This window comes from Podarcis liolepis, assembly GCF_965112155.1.
Source record: "Podarcis liolepis genome assembly, chromosome: 13".
NCBI classification, from domain to species: domain Eukaryota; kingdom Metazoa; phylum Chordata; class Lepidosauria; order Squamata; family Lacertidae; genus Podarcis; species Podarcis liolepis.
In genome coordinates, this window is record NC_139573.1 from 20,292,253 (window position 1) to 20,308,889 (window position 16,637).

A 16,637-nucleotide genomic window follows, 5' to 3' on the forward strand; every position below is an offset into this window, starting at 1 on the left:
CAATAGTAAGGGGTGATAGGAGTTGGAGTCCACATCTGGAGGGCAACAGCTTCCTCCTTCCTGTTTTAGTGCTCGTTCTTTGGAGAAAACTCTGATGTTGGGTACGATTGAGGGCACAAGGAGAAGCGGATGACAGAGGACGAGATGAAGAAATGATATACAGTGGTACCTCGGGTTACATACGCTTCAGGTTAAATACACTTCAGGTTACAGACTCCGCAAACCCAGAAATAGTACCTCGGGTTAAGAACTTTGCTTCAGGATGAGAACAGAAATCGTGCAGTGGCAGCACGGCAGCAGCAGCAGGCCCCATTAGCTAAAGTGGTGCTTCAGGTTAAGAACAGTTTCAGGTTAAGAACGGACCTCCGGAACGAATTAAGTATGTAACCAGAGGTACCACTGTATCTGAATTGCCAGCATTTTTCTTAGCAAGGCTCCTCTGGCTGTGTGATGGGCAGAACCTCAATAGGCACGTCCTGTATTCTATCCTGGGAAAGGTGAAGTAATAATGAAGATAGTGTGACCTTTTATACATGTGCAGAAGATCCCCATGTGTTTCCTGTCTTCGTAGGTAGGACGCCCAAGGCCCACCCTTATTACTATATTTATAACCTACCTTTTCCTTCAAAGAGCTCAAGGTGGCTTGCTTGGTTCTTCCACCCCTCCCCATTTATCATCACAACAACCCTGGGAGGTAGAACAGATGAGTGACTGACTGGCCTAAGATCACTCAATGAGCTTCATGCCCATTAACAACATGGGGACCACTTTGTTTCTGTTCCTTTTTTTTAACCACATACATGCATCTTACTAGAGAAGCAAACTGGAAAGGGAGGCCATTAGGTTGACCAGTTGAGAAGGCACCTTGAGCCGTTGTGTAGTAGAACATGTCCGTTTGCATTCCTTAGTACAGAAAGTGATCTGATGTGTAGAGATCTTTCCTATTCTAATTAATTCAAGAGGATTCTGGAAGCTTCTCTGTGAGAAACAAGCAGAAGGTTCATGATGTTTGGGGTTATTCCTTCAGAGAAGCTGGCTGGTTCTGTTATCTCTTCTGTCAAGATCATGCTGACTATAAAAGGAAGGCCAGAAGGAGCCAGGGTTTCACTTTCTCGTTCTATCTCTTTTCCTTCTGATGTGGTGTTCTGTACATAGTATGCTATAGTGTTAATGTTTAGACTTATTATAAGTTATTGTAAGTTTAAGTTAAGTCTGCTGCAACTGGATGTTTTATGGACAGTGCCAATCCTGAATGTATTGGATTTGTGACCATTATGCTCATTTGCCTTCAGTAGCAGTAAAGTTCTGCTGGATGAAATAAAATTGCCTCTGGTCTATTTTTTGGGAATCCTGCAACATGTTTTTTACTCTGCTAACTATATGTCGGAGTTCTGCTCTGGTACAATGAGTAGAATTCCATGACAGAACAGTGCTTCTCAAACTACCTGATAAAGTGGACTGGCAGTCCCCCCATGTACCAGACACTGGTACCATATTTGGTTCCTGAAGCGTCTGAACCTGGGCTGAGGTGGAGTTGCCACAGACCCGCAGCTGATGGCTCCTTTGAGTAGCACTAGTGCAGAAAAGGGAATATCAGCTTGCATGGGAAGGCATGCCTGGCAAAATCTTCTATTTTCTGCACAAGTATTAAACAGGAGCCCCGCTCTCTTTTTCACTTGGGTCACCCCCTGACCGTTTAAATGAAAATAAAATGGTTAGGGGGGGGCACACTCTTGAGAAGGAATGAAGCAAGGCATCCATCCCCTCCCCCTGCCATCACGGACTGGGCAAGGTGGGGAAATGATAGAGGGTTCAATAACAGGAATTGCCCGACATCCTCATCTCCTCTAGAAGAAGCGAAAAAGGAGCTATTATCACAGCAGGTGCAAGCGCATTTGGACCTTTTGCTGCTTCACTAAATTTAGCTTGGTTGAATCACTGGGATAGAGGAGCAGCTGGCTGCAGAGGACTCCTGTGTGTCTCTGCTGTCTCTCAACGGTGTGTTTTTTTTAAAAAGATGCCTTGCCCAAGGCTGGGGAGGGGATGCTAATTGTTTGTACAGCAACAAATGTAAGCCAGACCCCTACACCCAGTGAATCGGGGTGCATAATTCAAAGCCTCTGTTTCTGTGTGCCCTAATTCTAAACTTTGAAAATCCAGGTTGCACTAGCTGATTTTTAGTTTATTTTCCATTCCTGATTTGCAGTTCACTGTGTGTTTTGCACTGGTTCCTTTAACACTGAGCTCAGGTTGTGGGAGCCCACAGGAAATGGAGCCAGAATGGGCCCCTGAGAAACAAGAGGGAGGTGTCAGAATTTTGGTTTGCAGAAGTACTCTATACCTGATCATCACTGGAGGTGAAGGTCTCCTGCAGATATAATCTTATTAGAAGGTCCATTCCACATAGACCTCTGGTGTGGTGGCACTTACTCCTGAGCCTCTTGGGCTTGCCGATCAGGTCGGCAGTTCGAATCCCTGTGACGGGGTGAGCTCCTGTTGCTCTGTCCCAGCTTCTGCCAACCTAGCAGCTCAAAAGTATGCCAGTGCAAATAGATTAATAGGTACCACATTGGCGGGAAGGTAAATGGCGTTTCCGTGCACTCTGCCTTCTATCATGGTGCCCCGTTGCAGAAGCGGTTTAGTCAAGCTGGCCACATGACCCGGAAAGCTGTCTGTGGACAAATGCCGGTTCCCTTGGCCTGAAAAGCGAGATGAGCGCCATAACCCCAGAGTCGTCTTTTGACTGGACTTAAGTGTCCAGGGGTCCTTTTCTTTTTTTACCTTTTTCATTCCCTTCCCTTGATAGGCATCACCTCTCATGTTTTTTCAGCACTGACTGAGGACCACCCTTTTTCAGCATCTCCATCTCTTTTAAAGTGTTTTTATTATCATTTATTGCTTCCTGCCCTGAACTCCTCTGGAAAGGCAAGATTTAAATCAATAAGATAAATACACAAGTCTTTCAAAAACAGCTATGGGGATTACTTCCCTCCCCCTGCCCCAAATAGCCCAATCAATATGGAAAATAGCCATGGAATGCTAACTTGATAGATACGGCAACATTTTGTCGCAGACCCCCCTGTCAATACAGTTCTACTGTATTGTTGTCCTGTACAGTTCTACAGGACAGGTATTTCAAATAGCGGCTGAAATTTTAGGATGCCAAATCTGCAAAACAAAAAAGGGGTTCCAGAATTTAAACTTGAGGGAGATCATTAAATTCTGCCCTGTTCTTTCATCTGCACTAGGCTCCCAAAGCCTGCAGAACATCCTTCTCCAAAGCTGGGGCCCTCCAGATATTTTGGACTACACCTCCCATCATCACTCACCAACAAAGGAGTACTAAGTGGGGTTGATAGGAGTTGTAGTCCAAAACATCTGGAAGGGGTTGGGGAAGGCTGTCCCAGAAGGACCCGGAGGACTACACACACACACACACAAAATCATACGTAAACGCCATGTAAAATAAAGTTTCCCTTTTATTTTTAAACTGGGCAAATTCCAAACGCTTGTTAGTGTTGGGAGGGGCTCTAATTCGGAGCAAGGAGGCTGGTGGGGAGCAGGGCTGGTTCTGGGCCCCTACTGGACTCCCCTCTTTCCTTGGATCTCCCTGTTGGGGCCAGCAGTGTGCGCCCCACCTGTCTGGGGTGCCCACAGTGAGAGGGTGCAGCAGGGATGAGTGTCTCTCGCTGGGTGGCTTAGCAGTTCCCATATCTCAAGCACGGATTTTAGCCTCCCTCGCCCGCCTGCGCTTTCAGCCTACCCCTCGTTTCGTTCCTTCAGCCCCTGCCTCCTTTCCCTCCTTCGCTGGCTCTCGTTTGCACACCCTCGTTTGCATATAAATGTCCATTTGTTCGCTCTATTTTTACCTATCTATCTACGCACCGCCAGCTGTTCCCTGCCATTCCTTCTCTCGGGGCTCATCCACACTTTAGCCTGTGCTTTCCAGGCACAGGTTGGGACTTAGAAGCTCAGCGTCTGAGTAATTCGGGTTTTCCCATGGGTCGCTGTTTGCTCCGACTGGGCGGGGAAACGGCAGGGGCAAGGGTGCTCAGACACAGGGCTCTAAAGCATGGAAGGGGCCTGGCAGGAGCAGAGGGAACCTAAGTGCGGACAAGCCCCCATTCAGGTACCTATTCACCCATTTGGCCTTTGACTTGGCTCACCCTTGTCCTGCCTTCCTTTTCCTTCTTTCTATTACATTCTCCTTCTTTGATCCCCTTTCCTTGGCCTTTTGCTCACTCATCACTCCTGCTTCTATTAATGCCCCATATTTTCGCACACGGGACATTAATATATATATTTATGAATTCCTATATATGCATGGGAATGAGATATGACTGCTCCCCTCTCCTTTTCTCTTGCGTTCTTACAGAAGGCAGGCAAATGAAATGAGTGAAGAAGAGATCCAAGTGAAAGGGGGTGGGGGGCAGACAAGACGCAGCGACGTGGCTAGCCTCATGGAAAGAGGTGTGTGTTTTGGGTTCTGCTCTGTGTTAGTTGGGTGGCATGGAGGTGGGTTGGGTCGGGGTCTTCTGGGGTTCATCTAGGGCAGGAATCCGGTCCGGTAGGGAAGGTCCACTTCTTCGCTAGCACCGACGTAAGACGCTCTCATGCTGGGAGAATACTATGGGGCGATACATAGACACAGAGTAACGGGGTTATTATTACCCAAGAGAGATATCACAACAGCAATAGGAGCAGCTGCAGGTGGGGAACTTGTGGCCCTGCAGATGTCAATGGACTCCCAGCTCCGGTCAGTTCTCGGGACACGGCCACACCTTTAAAGTACAGTGGTACCTCGGGTTACATACACTTCAGGTTACAGACGCTTCAGGTTACAGACTCCGCTAACCCAGAAATATTACCTCGGGTTAAGAACTTTGCTTCAGGATGAGAACAGAAATCGTGTTCCGGCGGCGCGGCGGCAGCGGGAGGCCCCATTAGCTAAAGTGGTGCTTCAGGTTAAGAACAGTTTCAGGTTAAGAACAGACCTCTGGAACGAATTAAGTACTTAACCCGAGGTACCACTGAGTTTACGAACTTAATCTGTTCTGGAAGTCCATTCTTAAACCAAAACCATTCTTAAATCTGAAATATACTTGGAGACGAGAGTGGATTTCATGCTCTTCATTCAGCTCATAGTGGTGAAGGGGAATGGGAGTTCCCCCAGAATGTCTGCTTTATATACATTATTTACACAATGGGCCCCACGTGATTGGCTAATTCCGGGGTTGACCTGCAGGCCAATCAGGTTGCAGATTCACTTTCACCCGGAGCTGGATTGGGTGGCTCCTGTGGACCAATCAGACTGCTGCATTTTGGATCCTATTGTTCTAGGACCAATCAGACTGCTGCATTTTGGATCCTATTCAACTCAGTACATAACAAAATCGAGGTGTGCTTTCCCTATTGAGGCCACCTGCCACCGGTGCCCTTCCACCGTTCGGATTCCATTCTTAGACTAAGGTCAAGTTCTCAAACCAGGACATTATTTCCGGTTTTGCGGAGTTTGTTAACCAAATTGTTCTTAAACCGGACTGTTCTTAAACCGAGGTACCAGTGTACATGACTCTCCCCAAAGAATCTGGGGAAGTGTAGCTAGTTGCAGTTGCTGGGAATCGTTAGCTGTGCAAACTACAGTTCCCATGATTCTTTGGCAGGGGTGGGGGGAGATGTGCTTTAAAGGCAGTGCATGAATGTGGTCCAGCAAAATCAGGGGTGCCACAGGCTTGCCATCTCTTCACTGCTTAATTGTTCTCTATCCACCGGCAAATGCATATGGCAGATAAGCAGGACTCAGGTTGGGGAAAACGAGCAGGCAGAATATCTGAACATTGCCTGAGCATTTAGAATCATAGAATCATAGAATCATAGAGTTGGAAGAGACCACAAGGGCCATCGAGTCCAACCCCCTGCCAAGCAGGAAACACCATCAGAGCACTCCTGACATATGGTTGTCAAGCCTCTGCTTAAAGACCTCCAAAGAAGGAGACTCCACCACACTCCTTGGCAGCAAATTCCACTGTCGAACAGCTCTTACTGTCATTTCTGCATCACGTGGCCCTTTCTTCAGACAACTGTAGTTGTACAGGTTATTAGCAGCATCCAAAGTTGCCCTCCTGTCCCCTTTTTATACGTGATGTGCTCATTGACCACAGAGTATACCTATTCCTCAACCCAGCATTCTATATTTGGAGACTTTGTTTAACCCTTCAGGTCCATTTTATTTTTTAAAAAATGCAGTCTTCTTGGCAGTTGACAAGTGGTTATTCCATGCAGAATTCCTGTACAATTGCACCAAACTGCTTATACAGTAATAGCAAACACAATCCCCTTTTGCTTTCCACTGTGTGTATATGGTCCTGTTCTAGCAAGAGGAGTTTTTAATGTTTGATGTTTTATCGTGTTTTTAATATTCATTTGGGAGCTGCCCAGATTGGCTGGGGAAACCCAGACAGATGGGCGGGGTATAAATAAATAAATAAATAAATAAATAAATAAATAAATATCATCATCATCATCATCATCATCATTATTATTATTATTACATTCTGGCTCACCAGATTTTCAATAGGCCCCCCTCTGCTGTTTTTGCAGCACAACCATGGCCACAAAACTACAGTGGTTTGTTCTGCAGCCGCTGTGCCCGCTGTGTATCACCCAGATGTGCCACATCTGGGCCCCGTGCAAAGCTGCACACTTACCGAAGGGGGTGGGGAATGGCGGTCGATGAGGGGGACGCTCTCAAATCGAGGACTGCCACTGTACGAAGCGCTTTGACTCCTGCAAGCAACACCGACAAAGAAGCTGAAAACAGGTCCCCCCCCTCCCTCCCTCCGCAGACCACTACCCCAGAACTGGAAGGTCAAATCCACTCTCACAGATACTCAAAAGCCTCTACTTTGCCTGTCTTTCACAAGTTCCCAGAGAGCAGGCAATTTATATGGTTCTCGGTTTATTTTGGTCACAATTCAGGAAGCCGTAAACCAGAAGGCAGATCCTTGTTTCACCAAGGCGTGATTGATACGCCTTCCTGGGCTGTGGATGCTCTTTGTGTTTTGGAGTCGACGAATTCCCTCCTTCTGTCATATATATATAGAACCATGGAATCGTAGAGATGTGTTTGAAAATTTAATGGGAGAACGCCACTCGCAGGGTTTCATATGCACAGGCACAGCGTGTGCAATACTTCCTTCTCAGAAAAAGGGAGGGACAGAGCCGGCCCACCCAAGAGGCAGGGTGAAGTGCCTGCCTCAGGTGGCAGAAGGGCAAGGGGTGACGCTCTGCCTGTCCCACCACTTCTGCTGCTGCCACCGAGAGAGAGGTGCTCGTGCGTTTGCAATTGCCACTTGTCATCCTTGCCCCCGGGCAGAGAAGCCGGACAGCAATGCTGATTCCTGCTAAGTCTGGCCCTGGCTCCTGCTGAGTTTGGCAAAAGCCGGGGGTATTTTTCCGTGCCACGTTGCTGCTCGGATTCCCTGCCCTCCAGGGCGGAGAAGCCAAGAGCAATGCTTTAAGGCTTCCCAAACTTGGGTCTCCAGCTGTTTTTGGACCACAATTCCCACCATCCCTCATCACTGGTCTTGCTAGCTAGGGATGATGGGAGTGTAGTCCAAAAACAGCTGGAGGCTCAAGTTTGGGAAACCCTGCTTTAAGTAGTGCCTCAGCTCCCTTAGGTGGCAAACTGGGATGGGCCACGGCCTGGGAAGGTGACAAGATGGAGGAAACGATACTGTACTCATACACAGTAGGAGGAGAGCAATGCCTAACCCTCCACTATACAAAGAGGATTCACAACCCAGGTTAACTGAATCAGCCAGATCTAAGAAAAATCTGGTCCCGGTCGCTTCAATTTTTTTAAAAGCGGCATTTGTAGCACATTCCGATCTGAATCTTGCCCCAGATGTTGGGCCAGGGCAGTAGCAAAACAGAACAGTAAAAGGGTCACAAGAAGGAGGGAAGGAGAAGAATAAAACAGAATGTTTGTTTGAGAAGTTTACCCTACGTTGGGAAGCTTTTGGGTGAGAAAAGGAGCAGCAAAAGGGAGAGGGAGGCCTATGCTGTCCACGCCAGAAGAGCCTCTCTGGATTTGGGATTTGGATTTGGGAAAGCTGGATTTTGGGAAAGCTTCCGTCTTGGGGTGGGAATAAGGGGTGATAATGAGTGCTGGGACAAAGCAGTTGTTGGCTAATTCCTGTGCAAAAAGAGTGGGAATGGGAATGGGAGAGCAGGACACATAAGTGACAGAGAAGTGAAGGAAACTAAAGGATTCATTATCCACAACTCCCATGGAAAACTGCTTGATATGGGCTGGATTGTGGTGGTGATGGCAAAGGACGTCCATGGGTGGCACTTAATGGATACAGGTTTGGATTGAGGAGGGGCAGCTTTTGAAATATAAAGGATTGTGGGGGTTGGTTTGGGTCTCAACCACGCATGCGATTTTGTATTTGTAAGGCTGCGGTTTGTCCGCAGAAGGAACTGCTGAACGGGTTAAACCAGCCTCTTCGTTAAGTCAGGCATCCTGTTATCATCCATCCTCTCACTTCACCCTGTTCACATGTCTAAAGGATCTGGTGAAGAAGATTTTGGATTTGATATCCTGCTTTATCTCTACCCGAAGGAGTCTCAAAGCGGCTAACATTCTCCTTTCCCTTCCTCCCCCACAACAAACACTCTGTGAGGTGAGTGGGGCTGAGAGACTTCAGACAAGTGTGACTAGCCCAAGGTCACCCAGCAGCTGCATGTGGAGGAGCGGGGAAGCGAACCTGGTTCACCAGATTACGAGTCCACCGCTCTTAACCACTACACCAAGCTGGCTCACATAGAGACTGTTTGGTGATGATGTTCTTTCAGGAGAGGGGAAGCCTCCTACCCATTCACTTGGGTGGATGCCCTGCCATCCTACGGGGCAGGAGAACAATAAGCCAGGGAGCTAGTCTTTTGTTTCAGGCTGATCTGAAGCCAAAAAGAGACACCGAGGCGTGGCTCGCTCTGTGTGCTGAATTCAAAGCCATGGCTTTGGGGACATCCCTGGAAACCTAATGGGGAAGAAAGGTCTGTTGAAGTTGTTAAAGCCAGAGGGTATCTGAACCAGGTACTCTCAAAGCCGTAACTCAGGAAGAGAGAAGTGTAAATAGTTTTATTGTTCTTTGGCAATTGGGTAATTAAAAGGTGTCGGGGAAATAGGGGTGATGAACAGGGTGAGCTACGTATTCGCATCACCACATGACAACCACTCCCTCTTTATGACCTGTTTGTGATGTATTGATGATGCTGTTATAAGTGTATTATGGGAAAGGGGTGGATAAGTCTTAAAAGTTCATGCAACCCCATGCTCAGGGTTCCTACTCTTTGTGTGTTTGAATCTTGTTGCAACAAATAAAGATCAGGTCTACTGACCACTGTTTTGCTTCTTTAACTTGGCCGGAGACTCCTTCCTTTGACAGACTAGAGGGACCCTCAGGGAGTGGCACCCCGACGAGCTGGGCAGTGGAGTAAATCTGCACCCCAGGATTTTTTCCTTATCAGAGTGCTAATGCTTTGGGCTCTCCCATCTTATGCTCAGGTGGTAAAGGTAAAGGGACCCCTGACCATTAGGTCCAGTCATGACTGACTCTGGGGTTGCAGCACTCATCTCGTTTATTGGCCGAGGGAGCCGGCGTACAGCTTCCGGGTCATATGGCCAGCATGACTAAGCTGCTTCTGGCGAACCAGAGCAGCGCACGGAAACACCGTTTACCTTCCCGCCAGAGCGGTACCTATTTATCTACTTGCACTTTGAGGTGCTTTCAAACTGCTAGATTGGCAGGAGCTGGGACCGAGCAATGGGAGTTCACCCCGTCGCGGGGATTCGAACCACCGACCTTCTGATCAGCAAGTCCTAGGCTCTGTGGTTTAACCCACAGCGGTACCCGCGTCCCTTATGCTCAGGTGGTATATATGTGTAAATAAAACCATATATCCTAAAGTCATGCCAAATCCAGGGCAAGTACTGGAACCCCTGGGTGCTCTTGCTGTTGGAGACTGGTGTGTGTGCAAGTGTGTGCAAGTGTGCGTGTACACACATATATACACAAACATCTCTCCGTGTGTTTGGCTTTAGAACACAGGAATGACATGCAGGAGACAGGAAACGAATGAGCAATGGCAGGTAGAGAAATGAAGAAAGCACGACTGGGAATGAGGGCGATGCAGTAGCAGTAGGCGAGGAGGAGGAGGAGAGGAGGAAGGAAAGGGAGAGGAAGCACTCAGATGCAGGTTGGGAGGGAGGGGTAGGGACTGCCCTCCCTTCCCCCCGCCACTCGCGCACTCGGATCTGTGCCGGTTGCTGGCTGCTCCGAGCCCCTCCCGCCTCGCAGGGGGCACCGTGACCGAGCGAGCGGGGAGGGGGGGTTGGGAGGTGGGCGCTTGGGGCTACTCACATGTACTGTGAGACGGGGGCGTTGGAAATGGGGGGGGCTGAGAGGCGCAGGCTGCCACGGCTGCCCCAGCTTGAACAGTGGCTATAGGAGCCGGGCAGGGTGGGCCCGGCCCCCCCCGCGCGCACCGTCGGCTGCCTACGTGCCTGGGGCGTGAAAGGGTCGTCGTCCTCCATGTCGTCGTAGTCCGAGTCCCTAGACGGGAATCCGAGGAGAAAGAGAAAAAGAGAGAGAGAGAGTGAGGGGCAAGGTTGGCAGATGTGTGGCTGACTTCTCAAGAAGGGTGTGGCCCCACAATTGTACTCAAGAAGCAAGAGAGCGGGGTCCTCTTTTGTACCACTAGGCTCATGGCAGGCCATGTGTCCTACTTTACAGAGAATGCTTCTCTCCTTGAAGGATTCTATTTTTAAAAAAAAAAATATTTTTATTATTATATCTTTTTTATTATTATTCGAGTTCGGGATTTTTGAATACATTATATTATCTCCTTCCAATTTTTAAATTTCCCGTACAATTTTTTCCTTTCCCTCCCATCCCACCCACCCATATCCATTGGAAGGGTTCAAATAATTATCCTCAGCCACAGGCATAGCGTCTTTAGTTTCCACCGAATGTCTTTTGTTCTCCTTGAAGGATTCTATACCTTCCAAGGGCCAAAGAAAAAATGGCGGCCATGCTCTCGCCCCGATAAAGTGTTTTTCGGGGCCACAATCCCGTGCGGCACCCAAAAACATGTGTTCTTGAGCACCGGGTGAGATCACATCCCCCAAAAGCACTTTTTCCAGGGCGAGGGCGAGGTGCAGGTCACATGACGCACTTGGGAGCATGTCCTGGAATACACACGTTTTGCATCGGAAAATGTTGGACGCTAGCAAAGGGCAAAGCCCTGATCCACTGCGGTCCTGCTCCAAATGGGGACCCCAACACCTGGAAAAACTGTTCTGAACTGGGATCGAAGAAAGGGATGAGGAGTTAACATTCCCCTACCCCTGCACTAGGTTCCAATTGTACCTGCAATTTCCTTTAAAAAAACCCATTCGCACAATAGTGTGAATAGCATGATCTCTAGTTTGGCCCTGCTGCTAGACCAGAGCATAGGTTGGCCGTGGCGGTGAGGCTTCTTTATCAGCAAGAGAAGCTTTTCACAGAATGGAGGTAAGTATAATCACTCGCTAAATGCCTGCACAGACTGTTAAATGCACAGGACATAAAAGCTAGTTAGAAAGCTGCCTGTTCAACCAGGCTGCAGCCCGCATGTCAGATGCTGCAGCTAGAATGCCTCTGGCCACAAGTTGACCGCCAAGTACCCTTTTGCAATTTTGCATGGGAACACGACCACACACCTAGCTGATGCTACAGCCCGACTGGCTGATAGTTATCCATCTCCCAAGATGTACAACCTGCCTTTCGGATATTTGCTCATTGCTTAATTGCACATAAAATCTGACCACAGGAATAAATACTAGATCGGGAAGGCAAATAGCCACTTGTCCGGTTTTCTGTGGCAAATAAGAATCACCTCCAGGCAAATCTTAATGATAAAACAATGAACAGGGAGGTGATACAAAGACTACTGCAATCGACACAAGATAATATCACCAAGTGCTGAACCACTGGTATATTACGAGTGAACTCTATATTTACTGTGTTTGCTATTGCTTAAGATAAAACCCATTTGGGAAAGAAACTACATTTGCCATTTTTATGGACGTTCATTGCTTGTTTGCAGATAGTTGCCTTGGTGATATTGTCTTGTGTCGATTCCAGGCAGATCTGGCAGGAAAGCAAGAGGAAGGGCCAGAGCTGAGCCTTGGAGGACACCGTACATATGCAAAAGGTCCGAGTTCACTCTCCTATTGAATCAGACCAAGGGGTCCATCCATTCCAGCATCCTGCCTCTCACAACAGCCAATCAGATGTCTTCTTTGGGAAGTCCAAAGGCAGTGTATGAAAGCCATCGCCCTGTCCCATTGTCCCCCCCCCCCGGCAACTGGACTCCAGCTCCCATCAGGCCCAGCCAGCATGGCCAATAGTCCGGGTGAAGGGAACTGTAGTCCAACAGCATCTGCATTATGGATCCAGCCAACGGCCCATCCGGTCCAAGCATCCTAGCCAACCAGGTGACATAAGTACAAGACTACTTCATATGTTCAAGTTTTGCAAAAGTGAGCTGTTGTTGTTTGGCGGGGGAGCTTTTTAAAGTCAACAAATGACCAACATAAGATGATGTCTGGACAAATAGGGCAGCAGCCGCCCCGCCCCTGTGGGATAATAAACTTTAATGGGTCCATTTGCAAAGTTGCATTAAATCTGATGCCCAACTCGAAGACGCCAAGGCTGTGGGTGCTCACCTGTTCTGGAACCTCTTCCACGCCCGGGGCAAACTGCAGACGGCAGTGGTGAAGGAAAGGGCAGAGAGGAAGGAGAAGAGGAGGAGGAAGAGCAACCCTTCCATGCCATCGTAGCACAGCCCTTTCAGGGCATCCACATAGTCCTAATAAAAATAAAAATAAAAATAATAAATTTTATTTATACCCCTCCCTCCCCGGCCAGAGCCAGGCTCAGGGCGGCTAACACCAGTAAAATTACAATAAAAATATAATGGGGGGGGGGGAAACCAAATTAAAATACAGGTTAAAATACAATTTAAAATGCAGCCTCATTTTAAAAGTAGCCCATAGATCAAAACCATAAGGGGAGGGAAACATAAGGGTCAGACTGAGTCCAAACCAAAGGCCAGACGGAACAGCTCTGTCTTGCAGGCCCTGCGGAAAGATGTCAAGTCCCGCAGGGCCCTAGTCTCTTGGGACAGAGCGTTCCACCAAGTCTGGGCCAGTACTGAAAAGGCCCTAGGAGAAAGAGGAAGGCACATGCAAGCGCACAGACACACACACAGAGAGCAGGGTTAACAGGAGAATGGGCCTGCCCAGATGCTCTTCTCAATAGCTTCTTTGGTCATTCTTAAACTCAGTTTCCCTAGAGCAGGGCTGGACAGACTTCAAGCTTGCAGGACCTACATTAAGATTCTTAGGGGGGGGGGGGTTAACTAGGACCCTGGTGGTAGCACTCCTGTTGCAACCCACCCTGGATCAGGCCAAGAGCCACCAGCTGAAGACTAAACTACCAACTCCTGTTTCTCTCTTCCTCTTCTCAGCTGGCAGGATGCTACCTTCTCTAAGCTCCCATGGGCATCTCATTCAAACATACAAAGAGATTCCCAGCTATCAGGAGGCCATTCTCATAATCGTTGGCTCCTTTTTGATGAACCATCAATTGACCGCCCTGGGTTATTAGCCAGCAATAATTTATTCCGAACATTGTCACGAGACAATGTGTTGGATGTTCGGAACAGCTGCCGAGCAAGATTTTGGCTGAAACACATTCGGTCCTTTGAATGAAGTTTAATTTGGGCAGTTTGAATGATGCTGCGCCGATGTACTACAATGGATCAATTTGGAAGCTCTCTTCAGAGATGTCAGGCCATGGAGACGAGAGCCACCGTTCGTCAACAGCATTGTGCGTGCTGTGAATGACGGACACGGTATTCGACAAAACTGCTGAAATAATAGTAATTGTTCCAGAATAAAACGTAGGGGTCTTTATTTATTTATTTTGCTTCTGGGTTGGGGTGGCCAACCAGTTCCCAAAGGGGAGGCCACAGGCAGGTCCTGAGTGCAGGAGCCGCTCTCCCTGTCTTGTAGTTCCCAGCAATTCGTATTCAGAGGCATCTTTCACTGGTATGCAGCCGTAGAAAAATGACAGGTATAGGACAAGTAGGGAGAAAGGGGTTCAGTGGAGGGCCCAGTGAGTGTCAGTGGATCACTTAAAGGAAGAATAAGAGTGTGTCGGTTACCTTATGAAGTCCCCGGCAGTTGAGCAGAGCAATAAGGTTATGGAATTTGCTTTCTGTGTTGTTCAAAGTGCTCTGGATGGATAAGATGTTTTTCTGCAATGCACAGAGGACGTGAGGAGAGAATCCAGTAGCCCTGGATTACACAGCCCTTTCCCCTTCCCTCATCCTCCTAACCCACCAGATCCCTTTCTGGGCCAAGAGAACCAAGAGTCCAGGCACCCAGCGTTTTTCTGCCCCCCCCACCCTCCTATCTGGGCATTCCTACTGACCTCAGCTGCTGGAAAATGGGGGATGGCTTCTCTTTCCAATCCGTACAGCTGAGAATGTATGTTGGAGAGTGCCCTCTGACACATGGTGAGCCTCTGCAAAATGGCGGGAGGAGCACAGGGCATGTTGGGTTAGAAAACTTCACAAGACATCCAAGAGTTCTTCTGGCAAGGCCTGTAGCCACACAAGAGCTCATGGGCTGAATGCCACGCTATCCTTTGTGCAGAAAACCACTGAGGGCAAATCCACACCACGCACTGGAAGCACCTGACTTCCCCCAAAGAATCCTGGGAGTGTTAGTTTGTTAAGCATACTGAGAATTGCAGCTCTGTGGGGGAGAAACTACAGTCCCCAGGATTCCAGGATCCCCAGGATTTAAATATAAGGTGTGGATCTGCATCTCAATGCCATCTCTTAAGGGCTGCATCCAACTCACATGTCTCCTCAGCGCAAGGATTTACACTTGCGCAATGGAAATCTCTCCCCCCCCCCACCTGTGAGGGGCCCTCCCCAAATATGCAAATCTGGGAACTCCTAGAACAGATTTAGGAGGCACACCAGGGGAGGGCGTTCCATTGTGCAAGTTTAAATATTTGTGCTGAGGGGACGTGTCAAGAGGAAACGGCCCTGAATTTCTAGGTTAAAAAACTAACATAGCTTTTGAGATTTTCTTTTGCTTTCCAGTCCATTATGGGTCAGCTGAATATTCAGTTCAGCAAATCATAATGGGCAGAACTCTGGTTTATTCCACAATGTTGCGATGGTACAAAGTGCACCGACATAAAGCTAAAAAGAAAGAAAGAAATGGCAGGTTTCTAGTCCCTACTGCTGTGAAGAAAAGCACGGGCAATGCTTGGAAGAATCCTGTGTGCAGGGCCGTCTTACCCATAGGCGCTAGGGGTGCAGGGCACTCGGGCGCTGGGCTCTCAGGGGCGCCAGGTTGAGAGTCCAGGGCCCGAGAGTTGAGTCCGCGGAAGAGCCCGTCCGTCGGTTAGAGCACCATGGCGGGCTCTTCTGCTGCAGGCTCCCCTGCGCCATGAGTTCAGGGGTGAGCAAGCCAGCGAGATGCTGAGGTGGCCGGCTGGCTCCGCCTTCCTGCGCGCCTGGGACTGGGCAACTAGGGGAGGGGGGCGCCGGGCGGATCTTTGAACCCCGGCGCCGCATATGCTTAAGACAGCCCTGCCTGTGTGGGTATGTGGCTGGATGTGGTGGGAGCAGAGGGATGGTTGAACCACATGGGTGGCCCATGGCGTTTCAGGGCCCTGCATAATTCTTTGCCCTTCTTGACACAAATGAGAGTGAAACAAAGATTGCATGATGAGCGTTTCTTAATTTTCAATATTTGGACATAGTGGTCAATTCTAACATTGCATGGTAAGGAATTTGGGAGAGGCTGGCCCAGAGTTGCTCCACGCACCTACATGGAGCACGCTTCTTTAAGGCTTAAGGGAAGCATACCTGCTGGAAAGGGTTAAAGACGTCTTGGCTGCAGGTTAAGTAGTATTGCAGGATTTCTGTGGGATTGGGAAGAAAAGGAAAAGGAAATCAGACCATGGCTCCCTATCAAGGCACCAGCTTTTCCCCTGCCCCTCCTGGACCCTGTGTTTGTCTGATCTAACTTGGGTTTTACCTGTTCAAAAAGAGGGTCTCTGCCCTTGATAGCAACAGGACAGGCCATGTGACACTTTATGCAGGGGTGGGGAATCTTTGCATGCCCCCCCGCCCAGATGTTGCTGGACTACAATATCCATCATCCCTGGCCATTGGCCATGCTTGCTGGAGCTAATGGGAATTGCAGTTCACCAATATATGGGGTCAATATGGCATGCAGCGGTGCCTTGGTTTTTATTTCATTGTTGAGTAGCTGCTGTGGGGAGAGCTATGGGGAGCAGTTAGGAAGGGCCGCCCTTTCTTCTCTCACTCTGGACAAATATTGCCTCCCCTCCCCTTGCAGCAATTATTAACTCCAGAAGCGCAGGCTCCCCTATGTGCCTAAGGTGGTGTTACAAGAATGGTAAGGTCTCAGATATAGAATAAATACTCATAAATGCACACATATCTAAATATATGAACTACCGGTATGTGTCTGAAAT

The 16,637-nt window shown here is 48.6% G+C and overlaps 1 protein-coding gene and 1 long non-coding RNA gene across 3 annotated transcripts in view; one reads left to right on the plus strand and one right to left on the minus strand.

The window, feature by feature from the left end:
- Positions 1 to 3,461: 3,461 nt before the first annotated feature.
- The window catches only part of TTYH1 (tweety family member 1), a 63,189-nt gene continuing 50,013 nt past the window's right edge, over positions 3,462 to 16,637 (minus strand). Inside the window, exons 8-14 of one of the 2 annotated variants that reach the window (XM_083471944.1) lie at positions 16,003 to 16,058; positions 14,547 to 14,639; positions 14,278 to 14,370; positions 12,776 to 12,918; positions 10,428 to 10,619; positions 6,708 to 6,786; positions 3,462 to 4,627 (exon numbers count right to left, since the gene is read on the minus strand). In XM_083471944.1, the coding sequence (XP_083328070.1) occupies positions 4,547 to 4,627; positions 6,708 to 6,786; positions 10,428 to 10,619; positions 12,776 to 12,918; positions 14,278 to 14,370; positions 14,547 to 14,639; positions 16,003 to 16,058 (737 nt within the window). In that variant the 3' untranslated portion in view covers positions 3,462 to 4,546. The remainder of the gene's footprint in view (positions 4,628 to 6,707; positions 6,787 to 10,427; positions 10,620 to 12,775; positions 12,919 to 14,277; positions 14,371 to 14,546; positions 14,640 to 16,002; positions 16,059 to 16,637) is intronic. The other variant, XM_083471945.1, reaches the window with a different exon arrangement.
- Positions 12,467 to 14,012, plus strand: LOC310691864. The gene is made up of 2 exons (XR_014518581.1): positions 12,467 to 12,544; positions 13,579 to 14,012. It is a non-coding gene; the product is annotated as an uncharacterized lncRNA (long non-coding RNA).